General features: G+C 53.3%; 3 protein-coding genes across 7 annotated transcripts in view; 1 reads left to right on the top strand and 2 right to left on the bottom strand.

The window, feature by feature from the left end:
- Idh3g (isocitrate dehydrogenase 3 (NAD+) gamma) overlaps window positions 1–1,902 on the bottom strand; it is a 10,218-nt gene extending 8,316 nt beyond the window's left edge. For both annotated transcript variants that reach the window (XM_013035386.1, XM_013035387.1), the window contains exon 1: window positions 1,763–1,902. In XM_013035386.1, coding sequence (XP_012890840.1) covers window positions 1,763–1,843 — 81 coding nt within the window. In that variant the 5' untranslated portion in view covers window positions 1,844–1,902. The remainder of the gene's footprint in view (window positions 1–1,762) is intronic.
- A 111-nt stretch (window positions 1,903–2,013) lies between these two features.
- Ssr4 (signal sequence receptor, delta) lies at window positions 2,014–5,682 on the top strand. Of its 2 annotated transcripts, none has more exons than XM_013035388.1 (6): window positions 2,014–2,273; window positions 3,807–3,925; window positions 4,580–4,654; window positions 4,833–4,922; window positions 5,210–5,275; window positions 5,517–5,682. In XM_013035388.1, exons 1-6 carry the CDS (start codon window positions 2,207–2,209, stop codon window positions 5,619–5,621), a joined length of 522 nt encoding a protein of 173 aa, XP_012890842.1. In that variant the 5' UTR covers window positions 2,014–2,206; the 3' UTR covers window positions 5,622–5,682. The 2 variants fall into 2 exon arrangements, with proteins under 2 accessions (XP_012890842.1, XP_012890843.1); XM_013035389.1 differs by having other exon boundaries at window positions 2,016–2,273; window positions 3,810–3,925.
- A 2,189-nt stretch (window positions 5,683–7,871) lies between these two features.
- Window positions 7,872–21,680, bottom strand: part of Pdzd4 (PDZ domain containing 4) — a 28,267-nt gene continuing 14,458 nt past the window's right edge. Inside the window, exons 2-8 of one of the 3 annotated variants that reach the window (XM_013035332.1) lie at window positions 13,355–13,590; window positions 12,352–12,442; window positions 11,823–11,921; window positions 10,959–11,021; window positions 10,562–10,663; window positions 10,128–10,223; window positions 7,872–9,965 (exon numbers count right to left, since the gene is read on the bottom strand). In XM_013035332.1, the coding sequence (XP_012890786.1) occupies window positions 8,421–9,965; window positions 10,128–10,223; window positions 10,562–10,663; window positions 10,959–11,021; window positions 11,823–11,921; window positions 12,352–12,442; window positions 13,355–13,590 (2,232 nt within the window). In that variant the 3' untranslated portion in view covers window positions 7,872–8,420. Of the gene's footprint in view, window positions 9,966–10,127; window positions 10,224–10,561; window positions 10,664–10,958; window positions 11,022–11,822; window positions 11,922–12,351; window positions 12,443–13,336; window positions 13,591–21,680 lie in introns of all 3 variants that reach the window. The other 2 variants (XM_013035331.1, XM_013035333.1) reach the window with 2 other exon arrangements.

The following is a 21,680-nucleotide window of genomic DNA, read 5'->3' as shown; positions in this document are numbered from 1 at the left end:
AAGCCAGAAGTGGTGCTGTGGCTCAAGTGGTAGAGCGCTAGCCTTGAGCTGAAGAGCTGAGGGACAGCACTCAGGCCCAGAGTTCAGGCCCCACTACTGGACCCAAAAAAAAAAAAAAAAAAGAACTTGTGGGAGGCTGGGCACCAGTGACTCATGCCTGTAATTGTAGCTACCCAAGAGGGTAAGATCTGAGGATCATGGTTCAAAGCCAGCCTGGGCAGGAAAGTCCATAAGACTTGAGCAAAAAAAAAGCTGAGAATCTGAGGTCCTGAATTCAAATTACAGTACACACACGCACAAGAAGAACCTGCAAGAAGGAACTGGGGGGTATAGTTTAAGTGGTAGAGTACAGGCCTAGCATTTGTGATACCTTAAGGTCAAATCTCAGTATCATCACCAAACAACTGCAGGAAACTGGGAGTTGGTGGCTCCCATCTATAACCTAGCTACTGGGGAGGCTGAGATCAGAAGGATCCCTGTTGCAGGACAGCCTGGACAAAAAGTTCACAAGACCCCATCTCAACCAATAAAAACCAAGCATGGTGGCTATCACCTGTCATTACAAGTACTCAAGGGATCACACTCAGGCCAAAAAAAAAAAAGGTTCTGAAAATAAGAAAAGCAAAAAGGCTGGGGCGTGTGTGGCTCAAGTAGCAGAACTCAAGCCTTGCAAGTGCTAGACTGAGTTCAAACCCTAGTACCAAGGGGAAAAAACATTGGCAGAAGTTGCCTAACTGCTGAAGCCCACAAGGTCTCTGGAAATCCTCTATTTGCCTCTGTCCTCACATCTGCAAAGTGGACATAATCGGATTGTAAAGATAATTGCATAAAGCATATGCCATTTCTCTCAGAGAACAGAAGGGGGAAACATAGGCAGTGGAAGTGTTCCCAAGGAGTGTCAGCAAAATCGTGTAGATCTAGAAGGTCAGAGTTGACAGGATGCTTTGAGAACATGAAGTCCCCTCCCCCCATAGGACAGAGGGGAGACTGAACCAAGAGAGAGAAGGGAACTGGCCGAAGGCCATGTAGTGGGTCAGTGGGGTAGCATGGCCTGGAGGTCATCTCTTATTCCCCAGGGCCAGTGTTGGCTAGCTGCTGGTAAGCAGTACTAATTAGGTCCTAAGGTATCCTCACCTACCACGGGAGAATTGTAGCTGAATACCCAAGAACCCAAACGGAGAACTGAGGAAGCAAAGCCCCAGCGGCCTCCAGCAGCCTCAGAAACTCTAGCTAGCTCCCTCTCATTACAGGCGCTTGAAGGAGGTGAAAATTAGAGGCCCTAAGACTGGAAGGTAGCAGTGTTGCTTCGGTAAAGTGTGATTTTACACCTTCTCGGGGACAGAGGACAAAGTGGTCCACGAGAGGGAAACCTGAGGAGGAACTGAGTCCAGGAACGGGATACCCAAAGCGGTACCGGCAAGGCGAGTCCGAACACGTGATCGCCTTGGGAGAACCTTCCCAAGGACACTTAGGGCGGTGACACCCGGCCTCCGAGGCCCACTCTCCGGATCCCTATGGAGCCCCTGCCACCCGACACAGACCAGGGCCGACTTGAATCAATTCCCTCCCCACCCCCCCGCCCCTCACGGACATCGGAGGTGGCCAATGAACCCGGCGCTCATCATTCTGCCCGCCCCTCCCGGAGACCGCAACCAATGGAACTCCAAGCTGTTTCAGGAGCTTCTGCCGCGCCCGGGCCACAATGGGGTGCAAAGTTTCTCGGCGGTGACTTCAGCTGTCCTGCACCTGCTCCCCTACTCACCTCCCAAGGACGGCAGAACAGGGATGGCCTGAGCACTGCCTTTGCAGCGCCGCTGATGGCAGTTGCCACCTTGAGCGCCATGACGGAAAGTGACAGCAGCAGCAGATCCCAACCTGAAGACACTGTTCTCGCGAGAGTTCGACGAAGGGAGCAATTCAAGAGGAAGGCGTGAGCCCTGTATTGAGCACGCGCACAGCGGCGCCGGTTCCCACGCCCCTTTCCGGTGTTTCGAGTGTCGTGGCCGCCATCTTGTGGGGGGAGCGCAGCCGGCAGTACCCCTGGCTCGGGGAGGGGACACGTCAGTGCCGCCAGCAACGTCACGCAGTCCAGCCTAGCCCGCCGACACGCGATTGGCTGCTGCGGCCGCTTACGCGTCGCGCTTCCTCGTCTGCTCCGCGTGTTCAGGGTAGCTTGCTCTCTTTTCCCATCGGCAGAGAAGAGGCGATGGCGGCGATGGCATCTCTCGGCGCCCTGGCGCTACTCCTGCTGTCCGGCCTCTCTTGCTGCTCAGGTAGCGGCCTGGCCGGAGCTTGCTTCTGGCGAGCGTCTGTCCCGCGGCAGGTGGTGCTGGGGGGTGGGGGTGGGGGGAGAGGAAGGGGTGCGGGCGAGGTGGGGATGTGGACATTACCGGGGCCTGTCGCTGCGGGGCGCGGCGACCAAAGCACCACACACGTTTGCCCACCCACCAGGCTGCTGGCAGAAGCCGCTAAGCCTTTTTTTCTCTCTTTTGCTCGCGGGAGAGTCCCAAATCCTGCACTGTGTTCCCGGCCACCCGACTCTTGTCGGGAAGATGACACGTCCCTGCTTCTCCCGCTCCCTGCCTCAGTGGTAGTTGGGACAGGAGCAAAACTCCACAGCGCTGAGCAGTCGCTGGGAGAGACGGGACTGCCAGGGAGGAGCCAGTGCGGGCCAGGCGAAGCTTCCCCAGCAAACTGAGAGAGAAGGGAGAGAGGGCAAAGACTGTCCCAGCAGCGGGAGACAGCATGGCAAGTTAGATAGGATGGCCGAAGAAGTGAGCCGGGGCCTTGAGTGCCAGGCCAGAGACTGGTGAGGTGATTTTCCTAGTGTGTCCAGAGTTTGCAGTGAGCCACGGTCCCATTGATTTATATTCATGTTATCTTCTTAACACCTGGTGGCGGAGTTGAGCTCAGCCTGCAGTGTTGGAAGTGTTTGGGAGGTTGCGAAAGCCGGCACATCGGGTCTGAGGGCCTGAGTTGGAGCTGCTGTACTAAAGGCCACACTTCCCACACTCTCTATCCCCAGGCTGTAACCAGGGCTAGCTTGAAAGGACCAGCCTGGCTGTAAAACCTGGCCAGGAGCCCCTCCTTATCCACAGGAAAAAGACTGCAACTTAGCTGGGCGGAGAAGCCTGCAGAATCTGAGTCCTGAGAATGACTTCCTACTCCCATTCCCAGGCATCTTCCTTGGGCCACACAGACCCAAAGTCTTATCTGACTTCCTCAAACAGTCACTCTAGCCAGACATCCCATTTGGAGAGCAATTGGTTGAGAACTTTCCCACTTAAAGTAGTGTGGGATGGTTACAGCTTTCTTGGGGCTGCCTAGTTTACTGAGACATGTTGTGTACTCGGATCCAGAGCCTCTTTTATTGGTGCCTTTTGGGGAACACTAGGGCCAGCCTTGACCTTGGCTGATGCAGAGACCCTTTTCATCATCTTGAAACAGGCATTGCCAGCACACAGTTTGAGGCTGGCTTGTCCCTCTTGGCTTCTGGGGTGCACAGATCCGAGTCATACAGTGAATCCACTTCCTGTGTTGCCCAGACACATATTCTTTTCCCTGCTGTTGCATTGAAGTCCACCTCTGTAGAGCCTTCCTGCCTTTTCTGGGCCTGTTCATGGCCAGTACACCCTCCCTTTCCACTGTACTTGAGTGCTGGGATTTCACTCCCAGACCCCTCCTGGCTGGAGCAGAAGGACCTATGCATATTGTCAACTGATTTGTTGTGGAAGGGAGAGTCCAGGCCTGCCCTTTCTGTCCTCAACCCAGCATTCACACGAGTTGGCCTTGCCTCTTCTCCACAGCAGAGGCCTGCTTGGAGCCCCAGATCACCCCTTCCTACTATACTACTTCGGACGCAGTCATTTCCACTGAGACGGTCTTCATTGTAGAGATCTCCCTGACATGCAAGAACAGGGTACAGGTGAGGAGGTGGGATTTCAGCTGGGAGTATGCAGGGAATTGGGAAACAGTGCCCCTCACTGGCAATCAACAATCTGACCTTAGGATGCGGTAACAGAACAAGGCTTCCCATTCATAGGGAGCAAGAGTATTTTCCTGACATGCTTTGCCTGTGTTCAGTAGCATTGGGTAGACACCCCACTGTTTCCGGAATGAATGTCTGGAACTTGAGAAAGGACTGGGCCTAAACTCCAGGCCCCTAATTCCTTTTCTGATATACTTTGCCAGAGTATGCCTCCATGTGAATATTTTGTAAACAACTTTGAGATTGAGGAGCTCTGACCCATCTTCCCAAAAGTCCTTTGCACTATTTAGGTAAGGGTCTCTTGGGGAGCTTATTCAGCCACCAACTCTAGCACCTCCCTTGTGAGCTCTGAGAAATAATGAAGGCCTTTCTAGCATCCCACCTGTTCATAGTTAACACCCTGGTCATTAGGCCAGCATAGGCTATAATAGGGAGTGGGGGCTTATCTCCCCAAGGGAGGCAGATGGGGAAAGATACGGACTCTATCAGTAACTTGGGTCTGGGTTATTGTTGGCCTATTCCTGTGGTTACTTTTTGGTGAGCCATGTCCAGAAAAGGTTGTGACTCCCTTTGTTCTTCCCCTAAACCCAGAACATGGCTCTTTATGCTGATGTCAGTGGAAAACAGTTTCCCGTGACCCGGGGTCAGGATGTAGGCCGTTACCAGGTAAGAATGCCAAGTCCAGGGTTGGGGACGGCTACCACCTCCTGCTTGTCATTAGAACTTGATGCAGGGTCAGGATTCCAGGACTTGGGGCCTGCTTGGAGAACTAGTGTGCCAGCACTGGCAAGGCGGTCGCTCCTGTGTCCACTCTGCCCACTCCCCGCTAAACTCTACCAACCAGGTGTCCTGGAGCCTGGACCACAAGAACGCCCACGCAGGTACCTATGAGGTCAGATTCTTCGATGAGGAGTCCTATAGCCTCTTAAGGAAGGTGAGTGTCATCTGGATCCCTTCCCAAGTCCCCAGTAACACAAGGCATGCCTGTAACCTTTCTGTCCCTTACTGGAGCTTCACTCCACTAGCATCCTTACATGTGTGGGGCAGGATGGGCAAAGTAAGTACCTTCCCGTGCTATTGCCCCGCCTGTCCCTTCTTTCTTGCCTGTTTTCCCCCTTTGTTCTTCCATGACTCGGGCCAGTACTCCCACCACTCCTACCCCTCTCTACCTCATCTGGCCAGTCTACTGAGCCCTTCTTGATCCCAGCACCTCCCTTCCAGGCTCAGAGAAATAATGAAGACATTTCCATCATCTCGCCCCTTTTCACAGTCAGTGTGGACCATAGGGTAAGTAGTCTCATTATGGGAACATGGCCCACTTCATCATTTGGATTTTTGAGTTGGGGAGTTGGGCCTGAGGGAAGCCCCCCACCCCGTCCCTCATCCCCCAGAGCCTTGCTCTACCTACTTGACTGGCATCGGCCAGTATGTGTCTTGATGCCCAGAAAACAAGCAACTAAAGTTGGCTCAACCATCACTTGTCAGTCCCCTGACTGAGCTGCCTTCCACATGGTCCCTTTCCTTGCAGGGCACATGGAATGGGCCCTGGGTATCTACCGAGGTGCTGGCTGCAGCAATAGGCCTGGTGATCTACTACCTGGCTTTCAGCGCAAAGAGTCACATCCAGGCCTGAGCACAGCACCCCCAGCCCTCCTTTGCTTCTTTCAATAAACATCACTGCTCTTGGCTTGCCATTGCCCCGCCTTGTCCGCCTTCCCCGGGCCACACCTTCCCGTGTCCACCTTCTCTGAGTCCCTGTCCTGGTTGCATGGTTTGGGCCCAGGGCCATCCACACCTCTTCAGCAAAGACTTTTTCACCCATGCCTCATGTAGTCCTTGTGGCAGAGCTGGGTCACCACCTTCTTAGGGCCAGCAGGGGGCCCTGTGACTCAGGTGTGCCTTGGGCTGGAGGGCAGGAACGGAAGGCCCTTCCTTCCTTCGTTTCATATCTAGCTGTCAGCATCACAAGTCCTCACCATCATCTTTGTCTTTGGGTTTTTGTTTTTTTGCTGGTTGTGGGGTCTGAACTCTGAGGTGCTGTCCCTCAGCTCAAGGCTAGCACTCTAGCTACTTGAGCCACAGTGCCACTTCTGGCCTTTTCTGCTTATGTGGTGCTGAGGAATGGAATCCAGGGCCTCATGCAGGCAAGGCAAGCGCTCTACCACTGAGCCACCTCCCCAGCCCCTTCTAATCATCTTTGTGATGGCTCATGTATAGTTGTGTAAATGACCCCAGGCAGACATCCCTGCACCCACTCACACTCAAGCTCACCCCAGCCATCCCACAAGCCCAGTTTCCAGGCTTGGTGCATGCTGGTTCCCAATCACTGGATGATTGGTGTTCTTTCATGCTGTGGATGGTGAGTAGCCTAGTGAGGTCCCTAGGGTCCAAAGGGGCCGGGTGCAAATCCCAAGCAAACCCATCCCAGATGTGTGCCTGGGCTGCCTTACATGCCTCCTTAAGGGTAACAGTGAGCTCATTGGAACCAGCTGACAGCGCCCTCGCAACTGAGCCAAGTAGGAGGGGAAGGGCTGCTCAGTAGACTGCCCTCTTCCCCGCCTGGACTCTGTCCTAAGGCACTGGTAGGGCTGGACGTTTGATGTGAGACTGGCCTGTGTTCACCAGCCCGAGGCTGCAAGGGGTTCCCACCAAGGCCAGGGTGAAGGGTGCCTTGCAAAGTGAGTTGAGAAGACAGGACCAGGCTATACACTAGTTCAGTAGATGAGGCTTCAGGACTCCAAATAAAGCCCAGTGGTGGCAACAGCGGCTGCTCCGTGTTGCTCCTAAGGAGCAAATGACAAGTGACTTCCAACACCTAACTGCTTGTTCTTTGGGGTTCTAATTCCATCATCTGGCCCAATGGCAGTGTGTCAGCGCCTCAATACCCGGTGCCACCAGCCCTCCTGGCACCACCACTCCCTCCCTTAAGCTGAGGCTCAGCCCATTTGGGCCCATACCCTGTGGGCATCCCAGTGGAGGAACAGGGTAGCTACAGACCATCAGAACCCGAACCCCTGGCAACGGGAGGCATGCTGAAGAACAGCTGGTCTTGGGGTTCTTAGAAGTGGGCAGAGCAGTTTAGGGAGGTTGGGTTTACTAGGCCCTCGGCTGGAAAGGCCCCATCAGAAATGAAACGAGGATCCCTAGCACTGTGCTCTGTTCCCTTAAGCCCTTTACTACCCACTGCTGCTCATGGGCAGGGCTGCTGCTGGCTCTTTCTTCCCTCCCAATCAGTGTGGCAATCAGGGATGAAGCTGTACCCTTGTGACCCAGCTTACCCAGCAGCGGAAAGCAGCTTTAGGGAAGGGCCCTATCCATCACTAACTTAGATCTTCACATGTAGGGATAAATGAGCTGACATCTCTTGGCACAGACAAAACTGCACAATGAGAATAAACACAGGGAGGACACGGTTCAACAGAGTAAAAAGGCAGCTTGCTTTATTCTTGAAATGCAGGTGGGGTGGGGACAGCCGGCCTCTAATCTGGGTTTCTCCTAGCTTGAGGGACACCACACAGGTGACAGCAACTGCAACACCAAGAAGAGGCCGGAGATATCTCCCTCGGTTAAGCCCACCTGCCTGTCACTGGGGTCTCTAGGCCAAGATAGCCTTGACATGTAAGGTGGCAGCAGGTAACAGACCCAGGCTCAGTGAATCCTTTTGACATGGAAACTACCCCCTTAATCCCTATAGTCATTTGCTGGGGGAGATGGTGGCCCCCAAAGGTGAACCTTGAACGCCAAGGCACAGGTTCCCCATCCCTCAGGATGGAGGCCACAGGACAGCTGCTTCCCATTCCTCCCACCATTCCCCCCCCCTTCCCTCCCACCCCAGCCCTCCCTTCCTCACCCACCTCCTTCCCAGCCAACCCTCGGTGGGATCCACCTTCCTCAGGCTGCCTGAAGGAGCTGCCAGCCCCCAGAGCAGGTCCACAAAACAGAAAAACAACTATTGGCAAGCACAGAAAGGGGGAAACCACAACATTCAGGGTTGCCTTTTTCTACAAATAACTGCAGCTCCCAGGGGCGGGGGAGAGGCTGCGCTCTTGTGCTTAGGGAAGCCCACTGCCCCCCACTCTGCACCCACTTCCTTGTCTCCAAATAATCACTTCAAGCAGCTGGGTGTGTGTCATCAGCATGTGCACACACGCACACACAATCCACTATAGGTATGCCCTTAATACTTGGTATGAACAACATGGTCTCTTTACTTGGGGAGAAGGAAGCATGTGTTGGAAAGGAAGTGCCCCTTCTTGCGTCTTCTCTGCTTAACAAAGTCCTGTGCACACACACAAAAGACAGGTAGGAGTGGTGCACAAGCACAGCGTGCAAGCACACACACATAGACACACATACTAGATTCTAGGGGAGGGTGAGGGGCAGCCAGGCTCTAGGGACCCTTCAAGGCCTGGGGCCTGGTTGCCTGGATAACTCAGACAGTGGTGACGGAGAGCAGAGGGTTGTAGACGCGCTTGCCATCGGCAGAGCGTGCACCGTGGGCCAGCATCTCCTGGATGGTGATCCAGTTGTCTAGAATCTTCTTGTTTCGCTTCTTCATGGTCTTGCGGTGGCTCAAGGCAATGATGTTGAGCTCGGGCTTGCTGTCACCATTCTGCTGCTCCCTCAAACACTCCAGCCGGCTCTGCATCATAAACTCACGTCGCTTCCGGTGCTCGCGGGCACGGATGAGGTGCTGCTTCCGCTCCTCCTTGCTCCAGTAGCGGCCCATCTTCATCTCGCTCACAGCATCGTCATCGGTGGTCATGCCACTGCGCTCCTCCCGGATCTTCAGGGCCCGGGCCTTCAGCAGCCGATCTCGCACGGGCCGCTTGGCCACGTAGCGGGTGCCGTCGCTGCGCACCTTCACCTTCCACTCCATGCGGGGCACTTCAGCAGCTGCGGCCACCACCCCACCCACCCGAGGGCCCGCGGCCAACCCCAACGAGCCGTGGCCCAGCTCTTCTAAGCCACGTGTCGGGGCCAGCTGCATACAACTGTGGTAGTGCTCGCTCTCCTGGCCCTGGCCCCGGTGGCGCCTCGAGAGGTAAGGGCTGCCTTCAGGGCCCACGCGCTCCAGGGTCACCCCAGACTTGGGACTGCGGCGCACACGCTCCTCTGCATGCTGTCTCCGGCCCCCGTCGGGATCCCGGGAGAGGGATCGGAACTTGGCAGGGCTCCCTGGTGGAGGGGCCGCCTTAGGGTGGCTGGCGACAGGGGGGCCTGCTGGGGTCCGATTCAAGTTGGAGTTAGCAGCCGCGGCTCGCTTCAGAGGGCTCTCGGGCAGGGGCTCCACCAGCAGCGGCGTGCTGCGACAGCTCTCCCCCGTGTTGTAGGCGCTGGTGCTGTCCTTATCTGACTTCTCTGGCAGCTCCGAGATGTCTGAGAGCTCGTGCTTCTTGGGCTCGCTGGCCGCCAGGTCGTACAGGCTCTCTTCCTCCAGCAGCCAGGCCTTCATGCAGCGCTCCCGCAGCTGCTGCATTTTCTGCGCCCGAAGGATGTTGCGGCACTTGAACTCCAGGTGCCGGAGCTCCTCCTCCAGCATCGCCATCTCATGGCCCAGGCTCTCATTGCGGTTGACATCCAAAGCGCTGTTACCACTGGAGGCCCGGGAGAAGAGAATGCCCAGCTGGTTGCCATTCTCCAGGTGGCACTTGATCTCCAGCAGCTCCCGGTAGCGCTCATACTCTTCGTCGGTGAGGCCAGGCACGTCCCCTCCCCCCAGCCCCGCCCCCTCGGCTAGCAGGGAGTCCATGCTGAAGTGGAAGTCCCGGCTCTGCAGCGCATCCCCTTGCAGACCAAACTTGCGTAAACTTCCTGGGGTGTTGGTGGTGCTCGGGGGCTCATCCCCCAGCAGGTCATGTTCTGAACTCTCTTCATTGCGGGTGCTCTCATCGGTCCGGCCTACGCCGCTGTCCAGCTCCTGACTGTTGCTCAGGCCTGCGCCCACATCGGGAGCCCTCTTCTCCTCATTTCCAGGCTAGGGCAGGAAAGACCCCCCAAATCAGTTAGGATCCAGCAAGGATACGACAGGCCTAGCAGGGCTTTCAAGGTCAGTTCCTCTTCTGATCTGAGTTAAGAAGCCCTAGACACCCCCAGACCCTTCTTCCTTTTCTTACTCCCCCTGGAAGCGCTTCCCTACCTGCTGTGCAGGGGGCGACTTCAGCTTCCCCTCAGTCTCAGAGCCAAAGTCGTCTAGGAAGTCATCCCGATCGCTGTCCTTCCACCGTTTTGCTAGCTGCAGAGATGGACTTGAGCTATCCTCACCATTCACCACATCACGGACCTTCCCTATTTCCCCTCCAGGTCCCATACTCTCGGTGAAAGTCAAGCAAACAACCCAAGAAGGAAGGGGCAGGGGGTGTCCCAATCTACTCAGCCACCAGAGACTGGGAGGGGAAACAGGCTCTGTGACCCTCCTCCCCCCTGCCTCCCCCCCCCCACCTCGCTCCTCTACCCCACAACTTCAGGCGCTTGTTATATCTATCTGTGCATCTATCACACGTGCAACTGCCCAGGCAGAAAGCCTGATGCTGGGGACTCCAGGGCGCCCTGCTGGTGGGTATAGATACCCACCTGGCTCTCAGGCCGGGCCACCAGCAGGGAGATATTAGTGTTCTCCTCCTGGCTCAGGATAGCCACCGCCTCTTCTCGGTTCTGGACATCCATGCCGTTAATCTGCAACAGGCCAGGAGACAATCAACCAGAAAGCTAGGGGCCCTGGCAGGGCAGGACAGGGCTTGAACTGTGTGTGAGAGTACATGTGCTGGCAGGACAAGATGGACCATGAAGCGAGGGAAAGGAAGCTGGGGTGGTACCCATGGATTCCCTGAGTACACAGGAGCCCCTTGGGGCAGTTGAGCAGAAGAGAGACAAGATCCCACCCAGGTTTGAGACACAGTAGATGGCCAGTCCTCAGGCTAGAGGCTCAGCGAGAGAGGGCCAGGAATAGGCTGAGTTCCAAAATGCTCACCTGGATGATGCGGTCTCCCTCACGGATCCGGCCGTCTTTGGCTGCAATGCTGTTGGGGTTTACCTGCAGGACACATGCACCTTGGGGACTTAGCACCTACTGTGGTGTCCTTTACAGTGAGCAGGGCTAAGCCTCACCTTGAAGGCTAAGCAAACTGAAGGCTGTGTCATTCCCACCTCGATGCCCAGAAGCAGCTTCCAAGTTCCAGGAAGCAGAGCACAGGCCCCTGGGATCTCTGCCTCCCTCCCTTGGGAGAGCACATGCTAATGAGCCCCAATACTTGAATGCCCTTACCCCCAACTTGAACCTTCCTATGCATAGACATTGATTCTTTTTTTTCACCAAGACCTAGGCTGTTGGATGCTTCTCCATAATGAAAATATCAGCCCTGGGGCTTGATACACAGGGGAACCTTTTCCGTTTGAGAGGTTAGCTCTTTTGGGGGGCAGTCATGGAGCTTGCATTCAGAATCTGGGTGCTGTCCATGAGCTGTCTACCATTTTGACCCACAGCTGCACTTCTGGTTTTCTGGTGGTTAATTGGAGATAAGAATCTCACAGAGTTTCCTGTCCACACTGGCTTCAAACTGCAATCCTTGGATTTCAGCCTCCTGAGTAGCTAGTATTACGGTGTGAGCCACCAGCACCTGGCTAGAGAGATGGGCTTCATTGGGAAACTGTTGATGGAGGTCCTGGAGGGGCTGGCTGTAGCATTTGGGAGAGAACAAAGCCTGGGCCTAGACGTGCAGGAGACTGCCTACAGAACAAGAACTTCAACTAACAGCCTACTGCGACACCTGGAAGCCCCAGGCAGACAATGGCAGCTTCTTCAGGCCCTCTCAGTGCTCAGCGGCCACCTCCATACCTCTCCGACGTAGATGCCCAGGTCCTCCTCGTCATCCGTGCGGTAGCATACCATCAGGCCCAGCTTGTCTCGGTGGCTGCTTTTATATAACTCCACCTCCTGCCACATGGGGTATGGGAGGAAGCAGAGGTAGAAAGGCCCAGGCCATGTGAGCAAGGAGGCCTGCAGCGTGCAGCAGCCTCAGCCCAGCCCCTCGCCTCCCCCTCCAGTCACCTGATCTGAGAGTCCAGCCCCTGGCTTTGAGGGCTTCCTTCTCTTACCATCCCAAATGGCGCAAGTGTTCAGTGTCTCCCGTGCCAAGAAATACCCAAGCCGCACACAACGTACACGCAGGACACACAGGACAGCCATGCACGGGACGAGGACTCACCAACACAGAACGCACCACACGTCCCCCACGCCCGCCCTAACTCAGCCAGGTGCTCACTGGAGGCAGCGGGAGCCAGGCCTGGGCAGGGCTGCAGAAAGCAGGGCTGCACTGGCTCCTGAGGCTGGCTGCAGGCCCTGTGCGGCCTCCAGGCTGGCTCACCTCATACTCCAGTTCGTCCATACGGTCTGCCTCCTGCGGGCCGCCCTCCATGAACTCCGCCGGGTCATAATACTCATGGCTGATGGGGGGGCTGCCCAGGAGAAGGTGGGGGGTCAGGCAGGCCGTTGGCTCCTGTGGTGCCCTAGCCCTAGGCTGACCAGCCCCAGTGCACTCGGCATGGAACCCTGCTCTGGGGCAGTTTCCAGGGTAGATGGCCAGGTACTTCCTCCTCCCTACGCCACTTCTTCGCAACGTGATCAGAAGAACTAGGAATGTTCCTCTGGAGTGTGCAGGGGTCCACCTTGAGGACGCACGCAGGCGTGCCTAGCTCTCCCCGCTTCACCACCCCCCAGGCCAGGAACTGCATTCTCCAAAGCTCCAGGTGCCCCACCTGCCCCCCCAACACTGGTCTCCCTCATGCAGCACCCCCAGGAGTTCCCCAAGCATGGGAGGCCTTCCGCACAACAGACAGGCACCCCTCTGCCTCCAGGGGCTGCCTGCCTTGCCCCAAAGCTAAGTGTGGCTGCTCGTGGCCCTGTGGCCTCCCTCTCTGCATAGGAGGTCGCCCAGGCCATCGCCCTGTGTCCGAAGGAGTCAGCACTCACATGATCACGGCCCACCAGGCCTGGATGAAAGGCCCTTCTTCCGAGTGGACCAAAGAAAGAAGCTGAAGAGATGGAGGAAATTCAGAGCAGGTGGAGGAATGGGACAGACAAGAGATGTGAGAAGATTCAAGGAGTGATGCAGAGACGATGGGACGGCAGAGGAGGAAAGAAGATGGAGGAACAGCAAGGTCCCAGGCAGGCTGGCCGGCTGGCGCTGAGACTCTCTGAGCCCCCTGGCTGCCATGGTCAAGTGTGGGAGGCCCAGGAGCCTGCTCCCTGCCCAAGAGGGGCAGGCCGAGTTGGCTCTCCTTGCCATGGCTAGAGCTGCATCAGTGGCGCCTCTGGAGGCAGGGCCCGGGGCCCTCCTGTGGGCAACTCACAGCTCAGAGAGGACGTACGGCTCCAGGATGCCCATGGGTGGGGTGGGCGGGCGCAGCTTGCCCAACGCCATGATATGCTCGAAGGTGATGTCGGTCTGAGTGCCACTGTCCACCAGCTGAAGGTCATGGCAGGAGCTGTCCCCCCGCAGGCGGGGGCTGCGTCTCAGCACCTGGATCACCAGGGGCTCCTTGGAGGCGCGCAGGGCCTCTAGGGTTTGCTCCTGAGACAGCCTGGAGAGCTCCTTCCCGTTCACCTGTGGCAGAGACATGGCTCTGTGAGAACCCTCAAGGGCCGGCTCCTCCCCTCTGTGGACGGGAAGGCCAGCAGGACCCTGAGCTGCCAACCAGCACCCAGGGGACTGGCTCTCCACCTGTGGATGCCAGTCTCTTAGTGTCCTTATTCCCAGGCAAACGCCATTTGTCTGCCTGTACCCCACAAGTACTACCTGGGGAATCACTGGGCCCCACACAAAGGCCAGAGTGACCTGGTCTCTGTCCTGGGTCTGGAGGAGGCTCTGTCTTCACCTTGGGACATCTTTCAGTCCTTCCTTTGGCAAAAGCCAGCTACAAGCCTGGCACTGGTGGCTCACACCTGTAACCCCAGCTACTCAGGAGGCGGAGATTTGAAGCCAGCCCGGGGAAGGAGTCCATGACATGCTTATCTCCAATAAGACTACTCAAAGAAGCCAGAAGTGATGCTGTGGCTCAAGTGATAGAGCACTTGCCTTGAGCAAAAGCAGCTCAGGGACAGCACCCAGGCTCTGAGTTCAAACCCCAGGACTGCCCCCCCCCCAAAATAAAACAACCCAGCTACAACTTTTCTGCCTCCTTCCCACTGGGGCCTGCTTGTACTGTGGCAGCACTAAGACGAAGCCAGCCTCCAGAAGAGCCAGGACAAGAATCCCTTGAGCATGACTGACCCATGCTAAGCAGTGCAGCGAGTTCTACATGGCGCTCAACCAATGTGAAGGCACAAGGATGGGCCAGGTGTATCAACAAGCATCTTCTCGCCAGAGCAGGCAGGGTCAGGGGAGAGCAAGCTGCCCCAAATACTTGTTCTGTGTGTCCTCATTGATTTGCTGAAAACACTTTGACCCACAGGACACCTAGAGCTGCAAGACGTGGCAAGGAAGCGAACATAGAAAGCCACCATGGTTTCTTAGGTGCTTGCTTTGTGCCAAGTTCCAGGCAACATCCCAGATGTGAGTCGCTAGCAACCTTAAGGGAAGCTTTGATTGTCTCCATTCAGTCAAGTGTGAGCCAGGAGAGGCCACACACTGCAGGGATGAGGGGCAGGAGGCCATGGTAGGGGAGGGCCCAAGATGGAAGCGGGACTGGGAAGAGCTTGGGTTGAGCAGATCCAGGGTAGGAAAGGATGAAAGCAAGGCACTCTCAACAGAAAGCTGGACCAAGCCTGGCCGCAGTTTCTGCAGCACTGGGTGCAGAAAGACCCTTTAGGTCCTCCTTGGGTGAGGGACAGAAGCCACGAAGGGAGAAGTCACTACTCTGGCACCTCCCGTTCACCTGCTTCTCATCAGGGCACAGGTAAGGACTGGTTGACCTGGGCCGAGGCCAAGGGCAGCAAAAGAATCCAAGGAGAAACTCAGGAAGAAAGATGGAGAAAGTGGCACTTCAGAGGGGAAGTTCTAGAAAATACCCAAACACTAAAGGAGGGAAAAGAAAAACCAGGAGCCAGGAGTGACATGGAAAGTGTCCTGCAAGAATGAGAATTTCTTGAGTGCAAACTGAAGAATTGTGTAGTACCAGATAAACATGGTGGCTGAAGTCTGTGATCTTGGCTATTCCAGAGGCTTGCTTGGATCAGTTCAGGCAGAAAAGTCCAAGACTCTGCCTCCAGTATAACCAACAAAAAGCAGGACCCACCTAGTAAGTACACACTCCAAACTCCAATAACCTTCCCCAAATAAGAGGGAGACAGAAAGAGGTGAGGAGGCTGCTTTGCCTAGGGGCAAGGTAGGGAAATGAAAAGGGAGAGGAATCCCGCTCTGTGGCTATGGCGAATGAGAAATCCCCATACTGGCACGCTTTCGTATAACATCACCTCCTTCCACCCCTCTTTCTCAGACAGAGTCCTAGGTGGGACTTTGGCAACTGCTCATGATTTCTCTGAGCCCAGAGGAACCCAATTACTTGTCTATTTCATTATGTCCTTGTAAATAAGTTTCTATCATCTCTTCCTCCCCCCACCCAAAAAAAAAAATTTCATGTTCTGAAAAGTGCCTTTCTAAAAACTCCATTTGGGTTGGACACTGGTGACTCACACCTATAATTCTAACTACTTAAGGACACTTAAGATATGAGGATTGTGGTTCGAAGCCAGCCTGGGCAGGAAAGTCTGTGAGACTCTTATCTCCACTAAACTACAGCAACAACAACAACAACGATGCTGGAAGTGGAGCTGTGATTCAAGTGGTAGAGCCCTTGCCTTGAGTGCAAAAGCTCAAGACAGCATCCAGGCTCAGAGTTCAAGCCCCAGGACCAGCAAATAAGGTCACTGTAGAATGTTTGAAAACCATAGAAATAACAAAGAAAAAGTAAAATCACCAATGGTCTGAAGGGATGTAAATACTTCCTATGGACATACTTCCTTCCAGGCTTTTCTCTCCATCCCCCAGTAGGCAGGTACAGGTCCTCGATGCCCTGGGCACCAGCCCTACCAGCCTGATCCATCACTAAAGTCGTCTCTAGATTTTGATCATAAAAAGTATATAGCACTGGTGGCTTACACCTGTAATCCTAGCCACAAAGGAGGATGAGATCTGAGGATCACAGTTTGAAGCCAGCCCAGGCAGGAAAACCTGTGAGACCCTTATCTCCAATTAATCACAGGAAAAAAAAAACCCATAAAGTGTTACTGTAGCTGAAGTGGTAGAGTGCTAGCCTTATAGTAAAGGAATAAAGGAATGAAAGAATGAAAAAATAAAGGAATACAGAGACAAACACTAAAATAATGGACAGCTCAAGTAAAAGCATCTAAGTACTATTTCTGCTCCTAAATCTTACAATCCCTCACAAGCTACAATGTTAAGTATAAAGAAAAAAGAGGGCCACGTGCCTGTGGCTCATGTCTGTAATCCTAGCTACTCAGGAAGCTGAGATCTGAGGACTGTGGTTTGAAGACAGCCTGGTCGTGGGGCTTGAACTCAGGGCCTGAGGACTGTCCCTGAGCGTCTTTGCTCAAGGTTTGCATTCTACCATTTTAGCCACAGTGCTATTTCCCATTTTCTGGTAGTTACTTAGATAAAGAGTCTCAAACTTTCCTGCCTCAGTTGGCTCTGAACCTCGATCCTCAGATCTCAGCCTCCTGCGTCACTAGGATTACAGGCATGACCCACCAGTACCCAACTGTCCTAAGACTTTCATCTCCAATTAACCAATCAAAAAGCAGAAGTGGAGTTGTGGCTCAATGTGCTAGCCTTGATCAAAAGAGCTCAGAGACAGTGTGTAGGCCCTGAGTTCAAGACCCATGACCAAAGACTGAGGGGAGGGGGGAGAGAAAGAGAGAAAAAAACATCTCTTTTCTGCTGACCTGCTGCTTGCCCAGATAATGTATTCTGGGAACTGAGTAAGGACATTAGAAAGAAACTTATTCCAGGAAAATGACTATTTCTGGCACAAAACACGTTTAAGGGAGAAAACTTATTTTGGGGATGGACATCTGTCTTGGCAGAAGCATGTAGCAGAATCCATCCTTTGCTTTGAAGGAATGCCAAAAAAAAACATTAATGACCAAGTTTAATGAGCAAGCAAATGGCTATAAGAGTGTTGCAGTAAGAATATACTAGGTGGTCTCTACCTTGGTGGTCCCCAAATTATTTTTGTGGCAATATCAAGAAGTCAGGCTGAGGATGAGTTTGGAATAGTTTGGAATAGTTCAGAAGGAATCCACTTGCCAATAACCAAGACATTCACTATTAAAAAAAATGTTTCCTTCATCAAGTGCAACCTACCTCCTTTGCAATGATCCACAAGTTCTCACACCTGAAAAGCCCACTCAATCCCTAGTATCCCTTGCCAGTTCCCAGTGAGTGTCATCTCCAGTGCCCTCACAAGGGACCACGCTGGCCTTGGTGTGCATTTGCCATTGTTCTGCCTTTTATTTGTTTTGTCAGTCATGGGGCTTGAACTCAGGGCCTGGGCACTGTCCCTCAGCTCCTTTAGCTTAAGGCTAACACTCTAGCACTTTGGGCCATGGCTCCACTTCTGGTTTTCTGGTGGTTAATTGGAGATAAGAATCTCAGGGGGACTTTTCTGCCTGAGCTGGCTTTGAACCATGAGCCTCAGATCTCAGGCTCCCGAGTAGCTAAGAAAAAAGGCATGAGCCATCTGCACCTAGCTGTTCCACCTTTCTTAGTGAACTGACAGTCAAGTAAAGCCTCAAGGTTTGTTCACACCCACTGCTTCTTCATCTTGCACAATGTTGCTCACACTTATGACATCTCTTTCCCATAATAAAAGTGTATAAAATACCACACTGAGGAGATAAGGGGATATAAAGATCAAAATAAAGTCCCACAGTGGATGTGGCTGAAGTGGTACTTGTCTAGTAAATGTAAGGGCCTGAGTTCAAATCCCCCCCCACACACACATATACACAAAGTCCCTAGCAATCGCAGTCTCCCAGAACAGCCTGGGGACCTGCTTGCTAGCTTAAGTACACCATCTTGGCCTGTTTGCCATGCACACTTGAGCCCTGGATCGTCCACATCCAACCCCTTCCTTCTGTCTGGACGTACCATCAACTGCTAGAGGATTTGTCAGTAGCTACAAAGACTCTTGAAAAGACTCATCAGCCAGGTGCTAGTGGCTCACGACTGTAATCCTAGCTACTCAAGAGGCTGAGATCTGAGGATTTCAGTTTAAAGTAGCCCTGATAGGAAAGTCCTAAGACTGTTACCTCCAATTAACCAGCAAGAAGCCAGAAATGGAGCAAATGGTAGACTGCCAACCTTGAGCATAAAAGCTCAGGAACAATGACTAAGTCTTAGTTCAAGCCACAGCACCAAACCAAAAGAAAAAACAAAGGTTCATCAGACCCTTTGGGCAATGTTACCTGAATTTAATTACAAGGATGTTCACAGCAGTGGTTTTGAGTGGGTGTTAGGATACAGCTGTTGCATAGGTAGTGCATTCAGAATGCCAAGGCAGCTATCCCAATTACCAATTGCTATTTCTATTTTAGGTTAAATTACTAAGACCAAATTTACAAACTTAAAGAAGAGCATTACAGGACATTTATCCAATTAAGCCCCAAAAGGCCAGAAGTGGAATTGTGGCTCAAGAGGTACAGTGTCAACCTTCAGCAAAAAAAAGTCAAGGGAGAGCCCAGGCCCTGACTTCAAGCCCCAGGACCAATGCACACAAAAAGTAAAATAAAATAATTAAAAGGGGGCTGGGAAGGTAGCTCAGTGGTAGAGCGCATGCCTTGTATGCCAGAGGCCCTGGGTTCGATTCCTCAGCACCACATAAGCAAAAAGCAAAAAGCCGGAAGTGGCGCTGTGGCTCAAGTGGTAGAGCACTAGCCTTGAGCTGAAGAGCTGAGGGACAGCGCCCAGGCCCAGAGTTCAGGTCCGACGACCGGATCCAAAAATAAAAATTAAAAAAAAAAATAATTAAAAGGCCAGGGCACCAGTGACACATACCTGTAATCCTAGCTATTCAGGAAGCTAAGATGTGAGGATCATGGTTCAAAGCCATCCCAGATAAGAAAATCCAAGAGACTCATTTCTAATTAACCATAAAAAGCCAGATATGGAGCTGTGGCAGAGTGGTGCTAGCCATGAATAAAAAGCTAAGAGACAGCTCCCAGGCCCTGAATTCAAGCCCCAGGACCAGCAAGCATGCACGCATAAATAAATACATAAATAATTAAATAAGCAAGCAAGCAAGGTAATGATCTGGGATCAGAAACGTCCTAATTTGGGGAGTAGGTGGGGGATGCAGGTGAAGGAATGAATGACGTGTTGGGAAGAAGGAACAGACCACAGTCTCCACTCTCCTACAGAAGGTGGCCTAGCAAGCCACAGCCTGGGGTGTGGTTCTTTCTGGGAAGCCAAGCCAGGGCCATACTCCCTTCATCCCCTTGGTGCACGCCCCATGGCTCACTCCCAGAAATGACTGTGGGTAGCCACAGTGCACTGTGACCCCTGACCTCCCCTGGCTCAGTGTCTGAGGCCAAGGACGAAGGAGAGCCCTTGGGGAGGGGAGGTGTCAGCGGATAACGCAGGCTCCAGTGGGCCAGGGATGAGGCAGCATCAGAGCCTGCAGGACCCTAGGTTGGTCTGTCTACAGAGCGCCTGTGCCTACCCTGCACCCTGCAGCCCGTGGCCAGGTGGGGGAGGGCAGCTCTGCCACATTGTACCACTTGGTGTGAGTGAGGTCCCTGTGGGCTGCACCCCCTCCCCTCCGAGGTGTGAGCCTAGGCTGCCAGGGACAGCCTGCTGCCAGGACTGTGGGGGCGGTGGCCAGCCTGGGAGGTGGGCGGGGCAATGCGGAGGAGGGCTCAAGCTCTCTGGCCTGGGAATAACCAGAGAGGTGGAGCAGGAGGGGGTCTTGGTGGGGGTGGGTATTGCAGGGTAATCCAGGGAAAGGACTCACATGTGCAACTGGGGGGGAGTGGAAGAGGGGGGGGTTCCCACATTCCTCCTTATTAACCATCAAAAAGCCAAGCTGGAAGTGTGGTTCAAGTGGTAGAGTGCTAGCCATAAGCAAGCAAGCTGAGTGAGGGATACACAGGCCCATGAGTCAAAGTCCCATCAAGAACTAGAGAGGGAAAAAAAAAAAAGTATTGACCAGGAGAAAACAAGGATGGGGTAACAGTATTCAAAAACAAATGTACTCATTACCTTACTAATGTAATTAACCCTTTGCTTCTAACCTTTCAATAAAGTTTTTTTTTGGGGGGGGTCCGGTCATGGGGCCTGAACTCTGGGCCTGGATGCTGTCCCTCAGCTCTTCAGCTCAAGGCTAGTGCTCCACCACTTGAGCCACAGCACCACATCTGGCTTTTTTCTTTTTGCTTATGTGGTGCTGAGGAATCGAACCCAGGGCCTCGAGCATGCAAGGCAAGCGCTGTACCACTGAGCCACCTTCCCAGCCCTTAATAAAGATTAAACAACAAAAAAGTATTGACTCCCTTACTTGAACGAGTTTACCAGAAGCATAAAATGCCTCCATGTTACATGTGTCTCCTTGCCTCAGTCTTTTCTGAAGTCACCTGGTGTTCCAGAAAGACAGGACTGATCTATAACATCATTCTAAGGAACCAAAAGCACTGCTGAGGAAGGGATCAGCAGAGCCCCATGGGACCGCTCACCCCGCAAACAGCCACAAGGAGGCGGCTGTACCCTCTCCTGGGAACAGATGCTGTCCTCAAGTGAGAGCAGCGTCTCCTCAGCCCTTCACAGAATCAGAGGGGAGAAAATGGTCAAGCAGGCCACCATTTAAATGTCTGGACTCTCCATCCTCAATGCCCCAGTTCTTCCTGTACCTAAACCTAAACCTGGGAGGGATGACATTATTCAAGAAGGGTCATCATAGCCTGACTTACGGACTTGCAACATCCTTGTATAAGTACTCACTAATAACAATCTTAAGCGGTCGCCAGTGTGTAATCCTAGCTATTCAGAAGGCTGAGATGTGAGAGTCGAGGTTCAAAGGCAGCCCAGCCAGGAAAGCCCATGAGATTCTTATCTCCAATTAACCACCAAAAAGCCAGAAGTAAAGCTGTAGCACAAGATTTAAAGTGCTAGCCTTGATTAAAAAAAAAAAAAGTTCAGGGACAGTGCCCAGGCTCTGAGTTCAAGACCCAGTACTAGAACAAAAATAATATCAATAATAATTATTTTAAAAGTACAAAAAGGGGAAAAAACAACTAAATCTTACATGTTTCCCTTTCAAAGGCAGGCTGAGATGCTTACTTGGCCACTTCCTGTGGTGTGACCACGCTTCTTTAAATCTCCTTTAGCAGCCAGTCACCATTACTTGTCTATTTAGCACCTTGGAGGAAGTGACGTGACATGTAGAATCCCTGGAGGTGAGCATCTGGCTTAGAACTCCTGGTTTCAGTCAGTCAGTGTTTTAAAGAAGGGAAGGGGGCCAGGCACTAGTGGCTCATGCCTGTAATCCCAACTACTCAAAAGGTTGAGATCTGAGGATCACGATTTGAAGCCAGTCAGGGCAGGAAAGTCTGTGAGACTCTTATCAACAATTAACCACCAAAAACAAAAGCTAGAAGTGGAGCTGCAGCTCAAGTGGTAGAATCCTACACTAGAAAAAGCAGCTCAAGAACAGTGAGTGCCCAGGCCCTGAGTTCAAGTCTCAG

Source organism: Dipodomys ordii, unplaced genomic scaffold, assembly GCF_000151885.1.
Source record: "Dipodomys ordii isolate 6190 unplaced genomic scaffold, Dord_2.0 Scaffold209, whole genome shotgun sequence".
Classification (NCBI taxonomy): Eukaryota; Metazoa; Chordata; class Mammalia; order Rodentia; family Heteromyidae; genus Dipodomys; species Dipodomys ordii.
The sequence above is the reverse complement of the archived record's forward strand: the minus strand, read 5'-3'. Positions and strand labels throughout refer to the sequence as shown.